The sequence below is a fragment of the Apis cerana genome, linkage group LG8 (genome assembly GCF_029169275.1).
Source record: "Apis cerana isolate GH-2021 linkage group LG8, AcerK_1.0, whole genome shotgun sequence".
Taxonomy (NCBI): domain Eukaryota; kingdom Metazoa; phylum Arthropoda; class Insecta; order Hymenoptera; family Apidae; genus Apis; species Apis cerana.
Window position 1 is genome coordinate 4,484,487 of NC_083859.1, and position 16,668 is coordinate 4,501,154.

Below are 16,668 nucleotides of genomic sequence, written 5' to 3' on the forward strand. Positions count from 1 at the left end.
TGAAAATGAATAAATTTATATACGATAATTATATTTTCAAAAAAAGGATATTAAATTACACGTCCCTCGACTAGCAACATGAAAAATTCGTTTGCAAAAAGCTAACAAGCCTTCCAAGAATTTTTGCGACTCTATTCCACTTCGATCCATGTAACCAACCCTTCTCGCAACTCTCCTAATCCCATCGTTAATTACACACCCGTGCATAATCCGCGCTCGTGTTCACAGAAAGGATACACGTTCGCGAGAAAAATTCGTGGACGTGGAACGTAATACAATAACCGTGGATCCGCATCGTTGCTCCCTCGACGCTTTTTGATTCACCTACGTGCCTCCACGATCCCTCCATTTCTCGAGGCGAAGGTGGGGTCGAAAGCAGAAAGAGGGGGAGGGAGTGGTGACTTTTATTACCCCGTCTGATGTTATGAATGCGAGCAACCCCTCTGCGTACATCCCCCCGTTCCGTTCCACCAAAAGCGGTTATGCTTTTTACGACATGTATATTCGCGGTCGCGATTAGCGACAGCTATAAACCGAGAAAATATTCGAAGCCCCAGTTTTCGCAGGAATTATGAATAATTGAATCGAAATTTGAGGGTGTTTCTTTCTCTTCTCATATTTTGTACGCGTGGTTACACAAATAAAGTTATTTTTATATTTTGGAGAATCTTGGGGATATTAATTTTCTATATTAAACGAATATTTATCATTCTGTTAATATTTATAAATCTCATCTGATATAGATCAAGCTTATGATACTTCTAAGAAAAATTGGTCAATTTATAGTTTTTATTTGTCAATTTGTCAATATCAAAATGCAAATACTCAATATTTGTATTTCTAATTCGAGAAATGATTTTCCTAATCCTAAGTCTTGTTCCAAAGAACAGTACTCGGCCAGCTCGTAGCTACCGCTAGACGACGTTTGAATGAGATTGCATCGTTATTGAAGCTCCTCGGTGGCGGGACCCGTGATCGAAGTTATGATGTATGATGGCCGGTTCCAGGGATGCAGGTGCAGTTGGACGTCGACGACGACTAATTGTAACGAAAATATTTGTATGCTTCTCGCCCCTTAATAACGGGAGCATCGGTCATGCTGTTCGTGGTGACGGTGGACAACGAATCTCGGAAGAATATTGCAATTTGTCGCTTCGTTGTACGATAAATTAAACGGGGCACCACTTGTTATCGCATCTACAACGTTAATTGGTTCGGTCCGACCTGTGTGCCATCTTCTGCTTCTCCTCTCGTCAACCATTGAACATTGCCGCGCAATAATCTTCCTCTTTGCGGATTTTATGGCGCCTCTTCCACTTCTTGTGTCTTTCTTAATTGCTATTTTTCGGTACTCGATGCAAATTGACCCAATTAATCCGCGTATCATTTGTGCAAGCGTCCGTTTGTTTATGGAAAAATCGTTTATCGTCAAAATGAAATAAGGGAAGGAAGGTTGGCTTTCCTTAATTAAAATTTCATTAACGAAATCCCGTTCATTGTTGAATGAACAAAATTGGGAAATTTCGAAATATTTGGAAAAGAGATAAATTTATAAGAGAGATAATGTGTTACGCATATGCTTTATACTCGACATCTTTATTACGTTATATTATTCCTTTTGAATAATAATAAATAAATTTCAAAATAAGGATTGTATAATCAACAAGAGAAGTGAAAATTTCATTGAAGATCTTTGAAGAATCGATTAAATGTGATCGAGTATTTAAAATATTTCTCTCTCCTTCTCTCTCTTTCTGTCCCTCTCTATTAACTAAGTATAATTATAATTGATGGTTGAAGATCATATTGACATATTTTCTTAATTGTTGTTAAGCAACAATTAAATACAGAGCGCAAATAAGGAAGCATATGCGACAGAAGAATAATTGTTTGCTTATCCCGATTATAGATTCAGATAGATGGTTCGATACGAATCTAACGCGAGTTGCCGGCATGTTTCGCGCGGAGGAATGTTCTTTGATCGTGCCGACATATTCCGGCGATCACAGCCTCCTACGCATCGTTGCAATTATTCCCTTTGCTCTTTGAAAAATTCGTAATAAACGAAATATTAGAGATCCGTATCCCTCGCGATATTACGCGGGACGATATATCAAAAAGGGTACGCCTAAGTATCTCTGAAATTTCCCTTTGTAAATGTGCGGATACAAAGGCCGAACGAAATGATTCTCATAGCCAGTTTCTTTGTGGTTTTTCCGATCTAAATCATCGTTGAAGAAAGAGAAATATAACTTACCAACCAAAATTATACTTAATACTTCGAAACTGGCTGAATAATTTTCGATATTTATTCTTAAACTATTCATTATCTAACTTTCTTCAACGTTAAAAATATCTTTGAATTAATTTTATGGATCATATTATAAGTTAATGTTCCTCACTCCTTATTTAGACAATTTTCCCTTCTCTCACTTTACGTCCATATTAGTTTCCTTTTAGAGAACCAAAAAGAAATTCGAATTCAGCTAAGTCTTGGACGATATTCCACGAAATTCTTCGACCAATCCACTTCCCACTATTCGTTATTAAATATAAAAATTTATTTTCCACGTATTAACATTCCCCAAACAAAAAATTCACGAAAGATCCACAAGAACGACTCGCGCCAAATTTCTTCCAAACAAAATCCCATCAAAGCACGACATCGGCCACCCCCACCTACGTCGAATCAAAGAATAAACGAACCAAACCAAACCAAACCAAAAAAAGAAGAAAAAAAAGGACTCATCGCCCTCCCTCTGACCAACCAGCTATCTCGTCCCTCTTCTGAAAACGCGATCTACATCCGCGCGAGCGCGCTTATACAGAGAGAGAGAGAGAGAGAGAGAGGGAACAGGGCGAGGGTCGCGAGGGCTAATTGAAATCGGAGGAAACCGCTCGTGACGTTTTACCCGCGGCCGGTCGCGACGAAGCGGCAACGCAAATTTTATTACAGCGCGCCTCTATCCACTTCGTTAGATATCACTTTGTTTATCATTCGCGGATATTAAAATCGTCCCGGTGTAACCGTGTGTCACACACCAACGAACGTCGGTCGTTTCGTCCGATTTCCATAAATTCGTGGCGATATTTTTTTTTTTCGTTTCCGTTTCTCATCTCCTCTCGTCTCCTTTTCTTCCCTTCCTCTCTTTCCGAATTATCCCGTTCTTTCCTTTTTTTTTCCGTTTTTCGAGAATTGGATAACCGTAGAGGTAAGCTGTGAGAGAGGGCATAGATTCGAGATTAAAATCCAGGTGGGAGAGGGAGGCAAGGATGTGGAACGTTCGAACGAAACGAAGCTCTTTTCACGTCGAAACTGCGCTCCCAGAGGGGCGAATTATTACACGGCATTTTTTCGCTAATTGCCGCGTTCGTGAGCGAGCGCGTTCTCGAGAGGCGGAGGACGATTGAAAACCGGTGTGGAGATCGATGTAACGGCGGAATTATGTCAAAGCGTGGCCCGGCGCGTTATTAAACGGGAATTTTTAAATCGGCCACGAGCGCCGGCCAATCCTGAGCGAATATTTGTAATTTTATCAAGCTCGATGGGGTAACGCTCGAGCACCGTTCCGATTCAATCATTATAACGTTACAATTTTTCGGTATTTAATATGGCCTTTGTCACAGAGATATTTAAGGCTATTTTCTGAAGTTGCATTAAACATTCTTTCTTCTTGACAATTATTATTCTTAAATAATATGGGATCTCTAAATTATCTCCAAGATTAAGAACCACTACTCTTTTCCTCTTCTCCTTATATGTCTACTCCAATTTTCCCCTTCGAATTGTACTTAATTCTCGAAAATCCCGTACACCTCCAATCCCAAAGTCCCCAGTCGAAACTCACTTTCCGGAAAAACCGGTTCCAGAAATGCTCAATTCTCGAAAATTCTCGAAATTTCTCTTTCCCAGAATCCCGGAATCGAGAGGCTCTCGGATCGCGCTCGAAAACTTTCCGACCAGAGGGAGACCCGAGGGAATCGAATCGCATGTATCGTATAAAAACCGATAGGAAAAAGAAGCATCGTACGCGCGCCATCCCTCGCACGCGCGTGAAACAGAGACAGGGAGGATTTCGGTAACCGGGCTGGAAACAGGAGAAGAAGAAAGGGGAACGATCGAAAGAGGAAGAGCGATACAGAGGCGGCCGGAAAGAGAGGCGACGTTAAGCCGTCGGGGGCGGAAGAGAGGGAAGGAGACAGTTTACCAGGGGGTAGGAGGGGGTGAGACCCCACAAAGGCAGTGGGGCTCTTTTGATTCGCGAGCTAATTGGAATGCCGCGGATGCCAACGACGATGGAACACACCGGGGGTTGGGTTACCCCCTCTGGCCGGGGGTGGGGGGATCCAGGGGGGTTCTTGCAAGTACCGGTGTAACCCAGGGATAGGCGGAGCTTACATCTCGCGCGCAGGGGGTGTAGCTCGGAGATATCGAGGCTTATCACCTCGATGCTCTTTTCTCTCTCTCTCTCTTTCTCTCTCTCTCGCTTGCGTCTCTCCTCGCGAGACGAATGTCGTGATTTTTCCTGCCATTCGTGAACATAATCGTCGCTTATGTTGACGATGGGATTAGGTTTGATGAAATGGACTTGGGATTCCAACTGTGTTTGTTGTCGTGCTTTGTTAGGATTATTGTAATTGGGATTATAATTTTTTTAGGGGAGGATTTGGGTGTCTTTGAGGAGTAGATAAGGAATTGTGGATCAGAGGTTGAAAGATCGATTTTGTAGTTTCTAAATCTAATCTTTTAAGTGAGCTTTGGGATATGGTTTTGATTTGATTCGAATGACAGTTTGAAGAGGAATCGATAGATCGATCGTGATTTTGATGAAATTGAAAAGAGAAGAGCGACTTTTCCATTTGGAAATATCTTTCCTTCTTCAAAATCATTCTGAAATCCCGATTTCTTCCTTCGGGAAGATTACTTGTTCGAGTCGAGGACGTCTTATCAACGTCAGTCCGTGACTCTATTAACGCGATTATCGATTATATGGAACATCGGTTCGATCGAAGACCGATTCGACGAATGGATTAGACGCTCCCCAGTTCTCCTGATCGATATCCGCGATGCTTGATAGCGAAGTCCGTACGATTCTCCATCGAAGGTTTGCTTTTCTTTTGTAGCACTTTGACACGGGTCGACGGCTAATTTATCATGGTCGACAAAAGGCCTGCACGTAACGAGCGAATATTAGTTACCGACGTCATTCGCGTCAGATTTTTCCATGGAGGAATTTCGTTGCTCGATGGACGATTACTATTTTCTGATGGCCGACGTTCGATTTGCCTACACCACTCGTGGAATCCGTAAACGAATCGTTATAACACAGTATCTTTCATCGAAATATTAATAGAACGACGAGATCCTTTTTCCTGTATGCGATAATTATCGATAATTATTTATATTTTATTTCATATTATTAATATAAATAGTACAAAAAAAAATGCACAATTGCAGAAGAACAAGGAACCTCGTCGAATATAAATTATATATATATATATAGTTTGTTAATGAAACGTATAGATATAACAATTCGTATACTTTTTCCATAAATCTGAAACTATAATATGCATTATATTTGATCCTCGAGAACAGTTTCCATCCGTACGAAAAGCAACAGAATCTCGGTTCCGTCCCCACCCAAGCACGGCCCGTTTTCCCGACTTCCGCCGCAATAAATAATATCCGCTTTCGACGCTCCGATATAATAAAGATATTAAGTTTAATTGAACAAAGCGCGGCCTTCCTGGCGCGGTCAGAGAGCGACAGAGTTTCCGCGCGTTATTAATATTTAAACAAAAGCGGTGGCGGAAGCGGCCTTTGTGGCCTCGTACAAAAAGCTCCACCTCGCTCGTGGAGCCCAACGAATAAAATCACGGAAAGAGAGGCAAGACACGCCGCTAATTAATTAGTACCAATTGGTGGACGGAAGAAAAACGAATGGAATGAAGTTCCTCGAGGATTTCTTCGTAACCTGGAAATTAATCCAGTTTCAAATTTGTGCGTGTATATCATAACGAATATATAATTTGTGTATAATAAAAATCGATTTGAAAATTCCCTCTTTGGATTTCGAATAGATAAAATGGATGGGAGTAATTTTAATTTCGTATCGTTGATTTAATTCAATCACTTGAAATCTTTGGAAAATTTGAAAGAAATAACTTTCGAGTAAGTTTCTTTATTTCGAAAATGCGACACGATGCCATACTTTTTCAAAATTTTTACTGTCCGAAAAGGATTTCTTTTTTAATACAATCTTCTCTAAATTTTAAATACAAATTCCATAAATTTCTTAACTTCGATTTAGGTAAAACATCGGTCTGTAAAAATTCTATCGTGAAAATAACGCATCCCATGAATCAGATTTGAGAAAGAACACTCGGTACATCGGGGAATCAGTGCGGCAGGCAAGGATTAGGCAAAGTAGACTGGGTTCGGTGCACAGATTCGAGGTTTTATTCTTGTCTGCAACATGTACGCGTACATGTGTACATAGAATCGTCGTCAGAATCGTGGTGTCTCGTATATACAATCGATTTCGTGCCGAGGGAGAACGGTGATTACCATTTAGAAGATCGTCCAACACCGAATACGTGAAAGCAAATGTTTTTTTTAATCTCTTGAGGAGACGTTTAAACCCTAATCGATTCGCTCTAATGCGTTATGTACATCGTGCAACTAGCTTTAGTCTCGGACAACACGTACAAGTGTAACATCTAGACCCGAGGACAGTTACAAAAATATATATTACACAACCAGTAGGAGGGAAACGATCGAGTAGAAGCTATTTAATTTTCATCGTTCTTCCATCCGCCACACACACACGCACATACATTCTCTCTCTCACTCTCAAGTATGAGTAACAACGAGGCGAGACATCGTTCTATCATTTGTTTCTATCATTGTTCGACACGTACATTCTTAAACAGCGATGAGTAGGGACGAATTCCTTATACGAAAATAAGTCGCGAGAAATCGGTTGGAGACGAGGGTAAGGATCTTCGATCCTGAAACGTTATCGAAGAATCAAATTCGTGAGAATAAATTGGAATTTTTCTCATTCGCGCACGTATATGGTCCGATTCCAATAATAATTTTCTCGATTGTTCTCTTTTCAGGTGGTGATTCTGCAAGTAGTCTTCTCGGGTTATTATATCCTTCTTCCTTGGTATGAATATTTCGATCGATCGATGGAACGATTTTATTCGACGTATCGGGGAGGTATACGCGCGGTCCCGTGAGACGTGTGCAACGATCTCTTCGACTTCTCCATGAACGCATCCGATTTTCTTGGGTATCTCGAGGATCGACAATATTCGGGGGAGAGCTTCTCCTGCCCGTGCTCGGGAATGTCGTATATCGGCGACTTTGTGTCACGGGATCTGCGTGATTTCATCGCGTACAGAGTTGGAATATCCATAGAGTTCGCTTCCTTCGTGGCATACTTGCAACGGCCGTATAATTGTTCCTGGTTCTCGGCCTCGTCACCTGGAAAATCGATAATAAGAAAATTTTTTCATGATAGATTTTTCCAGCGTGTACATTTATTTCAATTTCTAATAAAATTGTCGTCCAATTGAATGCAAAATTTCCGTTATTATTTTTAGTGGAAGAAGTACAGAGACGATGATTTCAAAATAAATAATAAGTATAATATCTTTTTTTGAGAAAGAGCGATCGATAATAGAACGTAGAATAAAATAAGCAATAAGATACGGAATCTCACCGATTGATCCCTTGATAGGAATATTCGCAGAATCGTCAAATCTGCAAGTACTCTTCACGGGCGGTTCGTTCTTCTTGTTCGACAAGTTACCGCACCTATTGCATCTTCTCGCTTTATTCATCTCCGAGTCTATCAGACGATCCATATCCGGTTTGGTGCGGGCTCGCCGCATTAACGGCGTCACGTTCTCGTATCGATCGGGCTCGTTCCTCGGCACCCAATAATAGTCGGAGGGCTGCCGCTTCGAAGTCTTCATCGACGTTCGGACGAAATCTTCTTCTGATAAGGGCTCGGATATGTCGTGCTCGGCCACATTATGATAGTACCTACTAGGAATCACGAATAATTCCTTCGAATTATCTTTAGATCGAAATTGCTTCAAAAGAAACTGTGTGAACATTTCTGTGTTCTGTGTTCGAAAAACTTTGAAAAAAAAAAGAAAAGAAAATGTTCGAAGAAGGAAGAAAATATATATAGATTTAAAAATTAGAAAATTTTTCCTATCTTTACCTGGGAGAAGGATTATCTACTAAAGTGACACGTTGCTGGCCACGGATTCTTCGCGGGTCCGGCTGTTGCTCGGATCTCCATCGTTGTTTCAACATCGCCTCGGTCTTGTTTCCTCTTTGAGACCTATGAGCGAGAGGGGTCGGGTCGGATTCCTCCTCCACTTCATCGTCCGCTTCGTGCTCCTCGTAATCCTTGTCCAAGTACTCCTGATCCTCTTCCGCTATATATGTATATAGAAAAATTCCAAACTCTCTCTTTCTTTCTCTCAGATGATCCTCTCTCCGCGCGAATTAATTTAAAATCGAAACGAAACGATTTGTCAGGGATCAATCAAAGTTTCGTGAATTCTGAACCTGTTATCTCCTCTTCGACGTTCTCGTCCATATTGCCCTCCACGATATTCCCCAATTCCTCGTCGATGAGTTTCAATTTCTCGATGTCCCCTAACTCGTCGTCGTAGTGGATCTTCCTCTTGGGCGACAAGTTGGAGGGATGGTGCACGTCTCGGTGAGATTTGGACCGAGCCTGCATGTATACAGCGTCGGCACCGTGATGCGAGGTATACTTCGAGTACATCGGGCCGGAACACATATGGCCCTTTTGCGGCTTGTAAGAACTCGAGGAATAATAGTTCGTCGGTGATTCCGGGCTCCTTAAGATACATTTCGATGAGAAACCGATTTCCAGAAGATTATCTTTATCATCAAGATTATTTAAGATTATTTCTTCTTTTTGTAAGAATATTTTTTTCTCTTTTTATTTTTAGTAAAACATTTTTATAGTTTATTTTTTTTCTTTTCTTATACATACGCATATATTTTAACATCTTCAGAAGTTTAATTCGGAAATAAAAAAAGAAAAATTATACGATATTCTTTCTAAAAAAGAAAAAAAAAGGGAATAAATACTTACCTGCTTCTGCTTAGTGGAAAAGACTGACTTCTCCTCTGGGGATGCCTCCAACACGTATCAGGCGGATCCCTTGTGTCAAAGTACATGTGTTGAATGTACTTCGACCTAAGATTTTCTGCTTGTTTCATCGTTTAATTTTCGTCGTTCGTCCACAGTGTCCGCGAATCGTCGAACAATCGTCTCTTCACTTTCACACACTTATCGGACGACAATTTACATAATTTCGTTAAAAAAGAAATTTTATCTCCTATCCCCTCACCGCGTAACAGCATCGAATACAAACATCGAAGGATTATCAAAACGATAAGAGGAGAGAAATCGTTCGAGTCCGTCTCAACACGGAGAAATACACAATCTAGAAAAAAATTCATCCAAATTCATCGATCGATCTACGAATCGTCTCTCGTCGATTTACATCAACGTTCTGAATCAATCTCACATTCCCTCGTCAAGATATCCTCGATCAACATCTACAACTCCTACGTCCCTCCGATCCTCGCCTTCATATTCCGCGCGAAAAATCGGCCGAAATCCAACTCGAATCTCGAAAGATACGTTTCGACGAAGAGTCACAACTTTTCGTCGCGAAGGATCGAGAAACGGATGGAGGATGAAACGCGGGGAAGAGAGAGGTCGTTTCGAGGAAGGAAGAAGAAGAATCGTCACAGCGCGCTCCGCGAACCGAGCGTGTATCGTCCTTGGCCCAAGGTCAAGCCCTCCTCCTCGAGCGCGAGCGGTCGAACATCTCTGGGATCGGAGAACGGAAGAAACGGGGGTGAGACGAGGGGTGGGCCAAGTCGCGCTTCACGATCGAGGGACGCGGACTCTTTTCACCATTTGTCGGCCTCGTTGCTGTCCTCGTGCTCCAGGGACGAGTTGAGGGTACGCTGGAACTCGTGCACCCTCTGGCTCTGCTGCTCGTGATGGTGCTTCCGCCACTTGATCCGCCGATTCTGGAACCAGACCTTCACCTGAGCCTCGGTCAGCCTGAGTGCGTGCGCCAGGTAAAGCCTCTCTGGCCCGACCATGTACTGTTGTCGCGCGAATTCTCCCTCCAACCGTTCCAATTGCTCGGCCGTGAAGATCGTACGCACCCTCTTCAACTTGCCGCCGCCGCCGGAACACGAGCTCGAGCCACCGTTCTTCGCGCCACCTTCCTGACCTGCGATTCCATATTTTTTTTAAATCCACGATTTTCTTTCCCTTCCTTTTCTTTTCTTTTTCAAAAGGACGAAGGATTTGCCGCCCTCGAATCGATAGGTAAGATAATTCGTTGTGAGATATTTTTGTTAATATTAATTTAATTGAGCAAGGGGAAAAGGTGGAGGAATGTGGTTGCTACTCGTATCTGAAGGAGCAAAGGATCTGAAGGAGCAAACATTTGGAATGGGTATTCGTTGATGACTAACGAATTAATAATTGCGTGGATTCAGGGTTAATAAAAATTTGTACTTATTTAGAAATTTCGATAATTCTCTTTCTCGAAATAACATATTCTTTTTATATTTTATCAGAGAAATTCGAAACGTAGATTTAAAATTGAGGGTAGGTTATGGAAACGTGAAAAACAAGGTGTCTTGTATCTCATACCTCGAAATTATGTTAATAATAAAGTTGATTGAAAAGATTTCAATAAACTACTATTCGGTCACGAAATAATCGATGTTTAATTATTCCTCAGTTACTGCTGAGGTTAACGAGAATTTTGTTTGAATTATGAATGTATACAACTGACAGAACGATTTTATCACGTTATCTTCATTTGTTTCCAAAGGAAATACATCTGAAGTTTGATAGATCTTCCCGTAATAAATGATTCGATTCTTCCCTTTCATTTTGATCATCTCACTCCGATCTCGATCCAATCAAAAATCAAACGATTAAGTAAGTTTCACGATCCAATCCACAATATTATCCACGCAAAGAGAAAAAAAAAACCTTTAATTACCAAAATCCAGACGAAAACCTATCTATCCCTAATCTTAAGATTCAGAAATTCAAATTCAACCGAATCCCACCTAATATTCCACCTAAAAATCCTGCCAGCAAGAGAACAATCCATCACCACGTACCCTGATGCTTCCTGTATTGCTGCTGCTGATTCCGTTTCTCCCTAGGATTATTCCTCAACCCGAGAATCGCGTCGATGGTAAACGATTTGGCCTGCTGTTGTTGCTGCTGCTGCGAGTGTTGCATCTGCGTGATGGAATGGGGATGCGGTATCTGGGTGGACAAATTCTGGGCGGAGAGATCGGCGCCCAACAGATGCGATCGTCTCATGCGTTCGAGCGCGATCGCCTCGAGATCTTGGCTCCTTGATTGCATCTGCATATTCTTCAACTCTCCGTGCTCCATCAACGGTGGATTCTCCAACAATCCACCACCCCCTCGAAGTCTCTCCAACGCGAAATGACTGTCCCTCATCCTGTCCAACGACAGATTGAACTCCTTCATCCGATCGATGCTGTAATTCTTCAACAGGCCGAAATCCTTGATGTCCTTCTCGGAAACGGCGAAATTCAAATCCTTCCCGTACCTGTCGGACAGTGACAATGTCGCGTGCGTGCTCTTGTGCCTGTTCTCGCGAAGGTTGAACAGGAGATCCTTGGCCGTCGGATTCTTGGTCCTGCACAGATTGCCGGCCTCCAATGACTCGTCGTTCTCACTCGATCTGTCCAACGTATACGCCATTTCGTTCAAACCGCCCGCCACGTAACCGAAATCTTTACCCTTGTTCAACGTCAACGGATGATTCCTGCCGGTGGTCTCAAATTCCTCGAAACGGATGGAGGCCTTGCCCGATTCTAAACCTAGGTGAAAGTCTTTGGGCTCGATCTGGCAATCATCCTTCGATTTATCCACGGACAAATTCAACTCCTTGATCCGCTCGTAATCTTGAAACGCTCGCAACTGGCTCTCCGAGTGGCTGCTCTCGCTTCGGCAGTCGGACAGATCTTCGACGGCCAACCTGCCCGACGGATCATTCGTCTCCATAATCGCGTATATCCGAGATACCAAAAAAAAAAAAAAACAGGCCCACTCTACTTATGATACTTATATTCTATAACTCTCTCTTCTGTACATCGACACAGATTCATCGCTCCATCAGAAGAACCAAATCCCTCGAATTCACTCACACGAATCGTTCATCGTTCCCTTATCGACTCTCCTCTCCAAAAATTTCCTTATCACCAAACACAGAGGGTCGAGCACAGTGTCACGGAGTGCCGACTCGTTGTTGCCGGCGGACATCGTTGCCGCGCGACATCACTCCCCCCCTGGAAAATACGAATACCCGGCTTGGAAAACAAAGACGAGGTTATATCCGACACGGTTTCGACGAAACACGAAACACGAGACGAGGGGGAACACGAGGAACCGAACTGGAACGATGACGACGAGGGGGACCAACCCCGAAGGATGGCCGAGCCGCGCTGGCGCTGCACGTCGTCCCAGGATAATGATGTCAGCCACGAGGATCACTGCTATCGGAGAGGGTTGGCGAGCAGGACTAAGGATATATCCGGCTAATGATCCCGTACGTGACGAGGGGGAAGGAGGGGGAGGAGGAGGAGGAGGAGGAGGGGATATTCACCCGCACGCTCCAACCAACCAACCCCCCTCCCCGCTCGCCACTCTTCGCCAGCAATCAGCAGTCCGACGTTGTGTTTCACCTCCGCAACCCCCAAATGGACCGCAGAATACCCCCCTTCGCCACGGTCAATATTTTTTCACCCTCAAGGCTCAAGGTGGCCAACGAGGGGGTTGCGCGACGGCGAGCCCCGATTGGCCAAGCGTTGCCATCACCACGAGACCTTGGCCACGCCCCGCGTCGAGCGTCGTGGGGGAGGGGGAGGGTTATTTGCGGGGAGTCTGTTACTTTTTTCTCCCTCCCCTTGCTCCTCCAACCTGCTGCGGGACGGAAGCACGGAAACGGAAACAACAACCGGCCCCTCAAGGCCTCGTTACTCTCTCGTCCTTCCTTCTAGGCCTTCCGCTCTCCCTCCCTCGAGAAACCCCCTATTAATAAGCTTTCATCCCCTCGTGCACACCGATCCGTCTCATCCTTACTTGTCACGCGGATGTAGTGGAAGTGGAAGATGGAGGAAGAGAGAGAGAGAGAGAGGGGGGGGGGGTGTCTCTTCTCCTCCGGCGCCCGATTGTCTGTGCTCGTTGACGATGTCATCCGCGTCTAAGACATTCCCGGTAATTAGGTGGCCGGGTTCTAATGATGATGAGGTCGTTTAATTTTGTCCCGTTGGTGGTGATCTTTCTTGCCTCTGCTCGGATTGAGATAGTCGCTCGAGGATTCACTCGGCTGGGGATGATTCTTTCTCCGCTTTCGATGTGTTTGTTTTGTTGTTTCGCGGGGAAGAGGGAGGATTTCTTCTTTTTCCTTTTTTATTTCTTCGATGCAAGAGTTCAGACAACGTTTCGTTGACGTTTCTATGCTTTTTTGAGGATTATAATAAAATAGCTGCGTAGAATACTCGTGTGTAATAATGATATCAGGGGTGAAGGGGAAAAAAAGGAAGATATAATTTATTTTCAATCGTTTTGTCACGTTTTTGTTACGAGTGCTTTTATAAATTTTGTACATGTATATCTATGTATATATTTTTTCTTTTTTTTTTTTATTCTTAATATTTGAGGCCGCATTTTAAGATATTATTTTGGTAATAATTGAAGATCACTATTGCGCGCAGGTTTCTTCGAGAGCTAGAGCAAACACAGTTTGCCTAATTGCCCCTTTCTAGCCTGAAACTTCATCCGCAATCCCCTCATTAGACGTTGACGGGTATGCGGGAATTTCACTGCCTCAGAAAACCTCTAAGGAGCTTAAGTTCAAGGGCAAGAGCTTAATTACAGGCCAGGTTTTATGTCGTCTTGAGTTTTCTCTTCCCCATTATTATTTTATTACCCTGTTTTTATCTCGTCGCTCGATTCATCAGTTGTTACAGATTTAATGGTGAAAAGTAATCGTTCTGTTCACATTAACAAATTATCGTACACGATAACGAAGACTGTAACAGTAATGGATCATGATTTTTAATAAAATTAATGATATCATATAAGATATATTACAAAAAATATCATTTATTGTTATTAATTTGAATAAAAAATAAATATTACTAGTAATTTTTCAAGCTATACGTGTTTTATATATATATATGCAATAATAAAGTTCTATTTTAATGGACGAAGTGTTTAGCCCCGTCTAAAAGTTATACGAAGCCATTATAAAGTTGAGATTGAGCTATAAATCCAAAATTTACTTCGCCGTGTCTTGCGTATTTTAGAAACCGAACAATAGATCCGCGTAATTGCATCGTATATTTCATACACAACGCTAAGTTTGCCTCATTCGAGTAAGGATCGCCGTAGAATCAAATATTATTGCATATTTTTAAAAGATTATCCTCCATTACCTTACTTCATATTTTATAAAACTTAATTTTCGTTCTTTCATTCATTTATTCCTCGCCATCGAATAAAAAAATTCCCACTCCCCAATGAATAATATAAATCTTCAAAATCTTCAGAATAAAGAAATAAAAAATTATACGATTCTTCACATTTTCCAAAATAAATAAATAAATAAATAAATCATTTCACATATAAAATAAATGATAAACAAAATATTTATTCAATATTACATGGAATAAATAAACGCGAACTCTACATAAAATAAAATACGAAATTCCTTGGAACGATATTCCAACCCCTTCCGAGGAAAGGATAAGAAAATTACTCCTTTACATCTTGAACACTTTCACAGCCCCACACTTTCACCACTCTACATTTTAATTTCGATCCCTAACCTAACTTTTCCACTTGCCACGAAGGCAAGAACGTGGAATAACACGCACACACCCCGTTCCCAACTTTTCACTACATTCAGACGGTAATGGTAATCATTAGCTTTCCTTTCCTCAGAGGAATCTACTTGCCGTAGCATCGAATGGGATCAGCGTCAAATGTTTAAATTAAACGACGATACGCGCGCGCGCTCGAGCATCCACGGGGACGGACGGGGTGGGGATCGAAAAGAATTTCTATTGAAGCACCCGATGCCCACCCTCCCCGCAAGCCCGGCCAAATGACTTGCGACTCACCCTTATTACAGGCTGAAATTTATCACGGAAATTTCGGAGAGTATTTTACCCGGATAATTGCTCCGCTTTATAAGAGCCACCCTTACGAGCCAATATAGAAGACGAAGACGACGATCCCTTCCCCTCCCCTTTGTGTCTCGTCCTACGAAATTTCCCTCCGTCTTTAATTAGTCCCCGTTCCGCGAACAGTTAAAAATGAACACGCTCGGATGAACGAGCGATTTCATCCTTTGAGATTGTGCCGATTATAGCGTTCTAGATACGAAACATTTCCCTCTCCCCTTTTTTTTTCTTTATTTGCCTTTCGAACTGATTCTCCGAGTTTTCTATATCCGAATTTTAAGGAAATTTTGAGACCTCAAGATAATCGTGAAAAGTGGATTGAATTGATAAATAAATTGGATGCTTAGAATTTGTTTTTTCATATAATATGATATGTATATATATTATTGATAGTAGCTTCAGCCTTGAATAACTTGAGCAATTTCAATTTCATCCTTAAGTCATTGGATATACTTATAAGAGTTTAAATAGCCCAATTCTCAAGGACGATCTCTCCAAACCGATCAACCACGCGCAATCAATTCTCTCCCTTCCTGCCCCTTCCCACGCATAAACGCGCGACATCATTGAGCAATGACGCACAAATGGACCGAGCGCACTACAGAATGATCGATCTCTCTCGGTAACGCGGTCTCGCATCGACTGCGGCTCTCCTCGATCGGGGATCATTAATAAAGCAAAATGGAAATCGATGGAAACGCCAAAAATCCACGCGATGCATTTCGCGTCCATCTCCGCGAGAATCCGCGTACACGTCTCTCCCCTCCACAGAACACCCCTCCTCCCACGCCCGATGTAGATGTCACAGAATGCACGCGAAACGGGGCGCAGTTTCCATTGCCCTCTTCGGCACATCCTGCCGCCTTATCAACCATGTCCTCCCCTCGTCCCTCCAGCGGCCTCCACGCGTGATATTAAAGCGAGGAGGGCAATTAGCGGTGGGGAAGGGGGGAGGGGTTGTCGGAAGAGGAAGGGCGGCCGGGGACGACAGTTGCGGGGGTGGTGGGGCTGTCTTGGATATGATTGGCTGTCAGAAGGGGTTAATCCAGGGCTCGGCCACACCCCGCCGCGTCTCAATCCACCCCTCACCCACCCCCCTGTGGTGCCCGAGCGGATGGCCGCGGGGGTGCGCGTCTTCCTAGACAATCCGGGAGCGCGCGGATTGATTGAGATCTTGGTCGCGGCGACCTGGAAAGGCGAGAGGGAAATCTTGATGGACTCTCTGGACGGATGGAAACTCTGAAACGTAAGCATGAAGAAGGGGTTGAGATAAGTGGAGGAGTCTCGTGCGTTTGTGGCGGATTCTCGATTATTGGGATTCTTTTTTTGGGGGAGGG

At 43.0% G+C, this 16,668-nt stretch overlaps 2 protein-coding genes across 3 annotated transcripts; both read right to left on the minus strand.

Annotated features, from left to right (window-relative positions):
- Positions 1-6,219: 6,219 nt before the first annotated feature.
- Positions 6,220-9,293, minus strand: LOC107995282 (uncharacterized). Of its 2 annotated transcripts, none has more exons than XM_017052674.3 (5): positions 9,153-9,293; positions 8,594-8,892; positions 8,241-8,460; positions 7,731-8,056; positions 6,220-7,492 (listed from the first exon to the last, which is right to left on the minus strand). In XM_017052674.3, the coding sequence occupies exons 1-5, from the start codon at positions 9,278-9,280 to the stop codon at positions 7,206-7,208; spliced, it is 1,260 nt and encodes a 419-aa protein (XP_016908163.1). In that variant the 5' UTR covers positions 9,281-9,293; the 3' UTR covers positions 6,220-7,205. The 2 variants fall into 2 exon arrangements, with proteins under 2 accessions (XP_016908163.1, XP_016908162.1); XM_017052673.3 differs by having other exon boundaries at positions 6,222-7,492; positions 7,731-8,059.
- Positions 9,294-9,972: 679 nt separating this feature from the next.
- On the minus strand, positions 9,973-15,827 carry LOC107995283 (uncharacterized). Its single transcript, XM_017052675.3, has 2 exons — positions 11,225-15,827; positions 9,973-10,314 (listed from the first exon to the last, which is right to left on the minus strand). The coding sequence occupies exons 1-2, from the start codon at positions 12,144-12,146 to the stop codon at positions 9,983-9,985; spliced, it is 1,254 nt and encodes a 417-aa protein (XP_016908164.1). The 5' UTR covers positions 12,147-15,827; the 3' UTR covers positions 9,973-9,982.
- Positions 15,828-16,668: the final 841 nt, after the last annotated feature.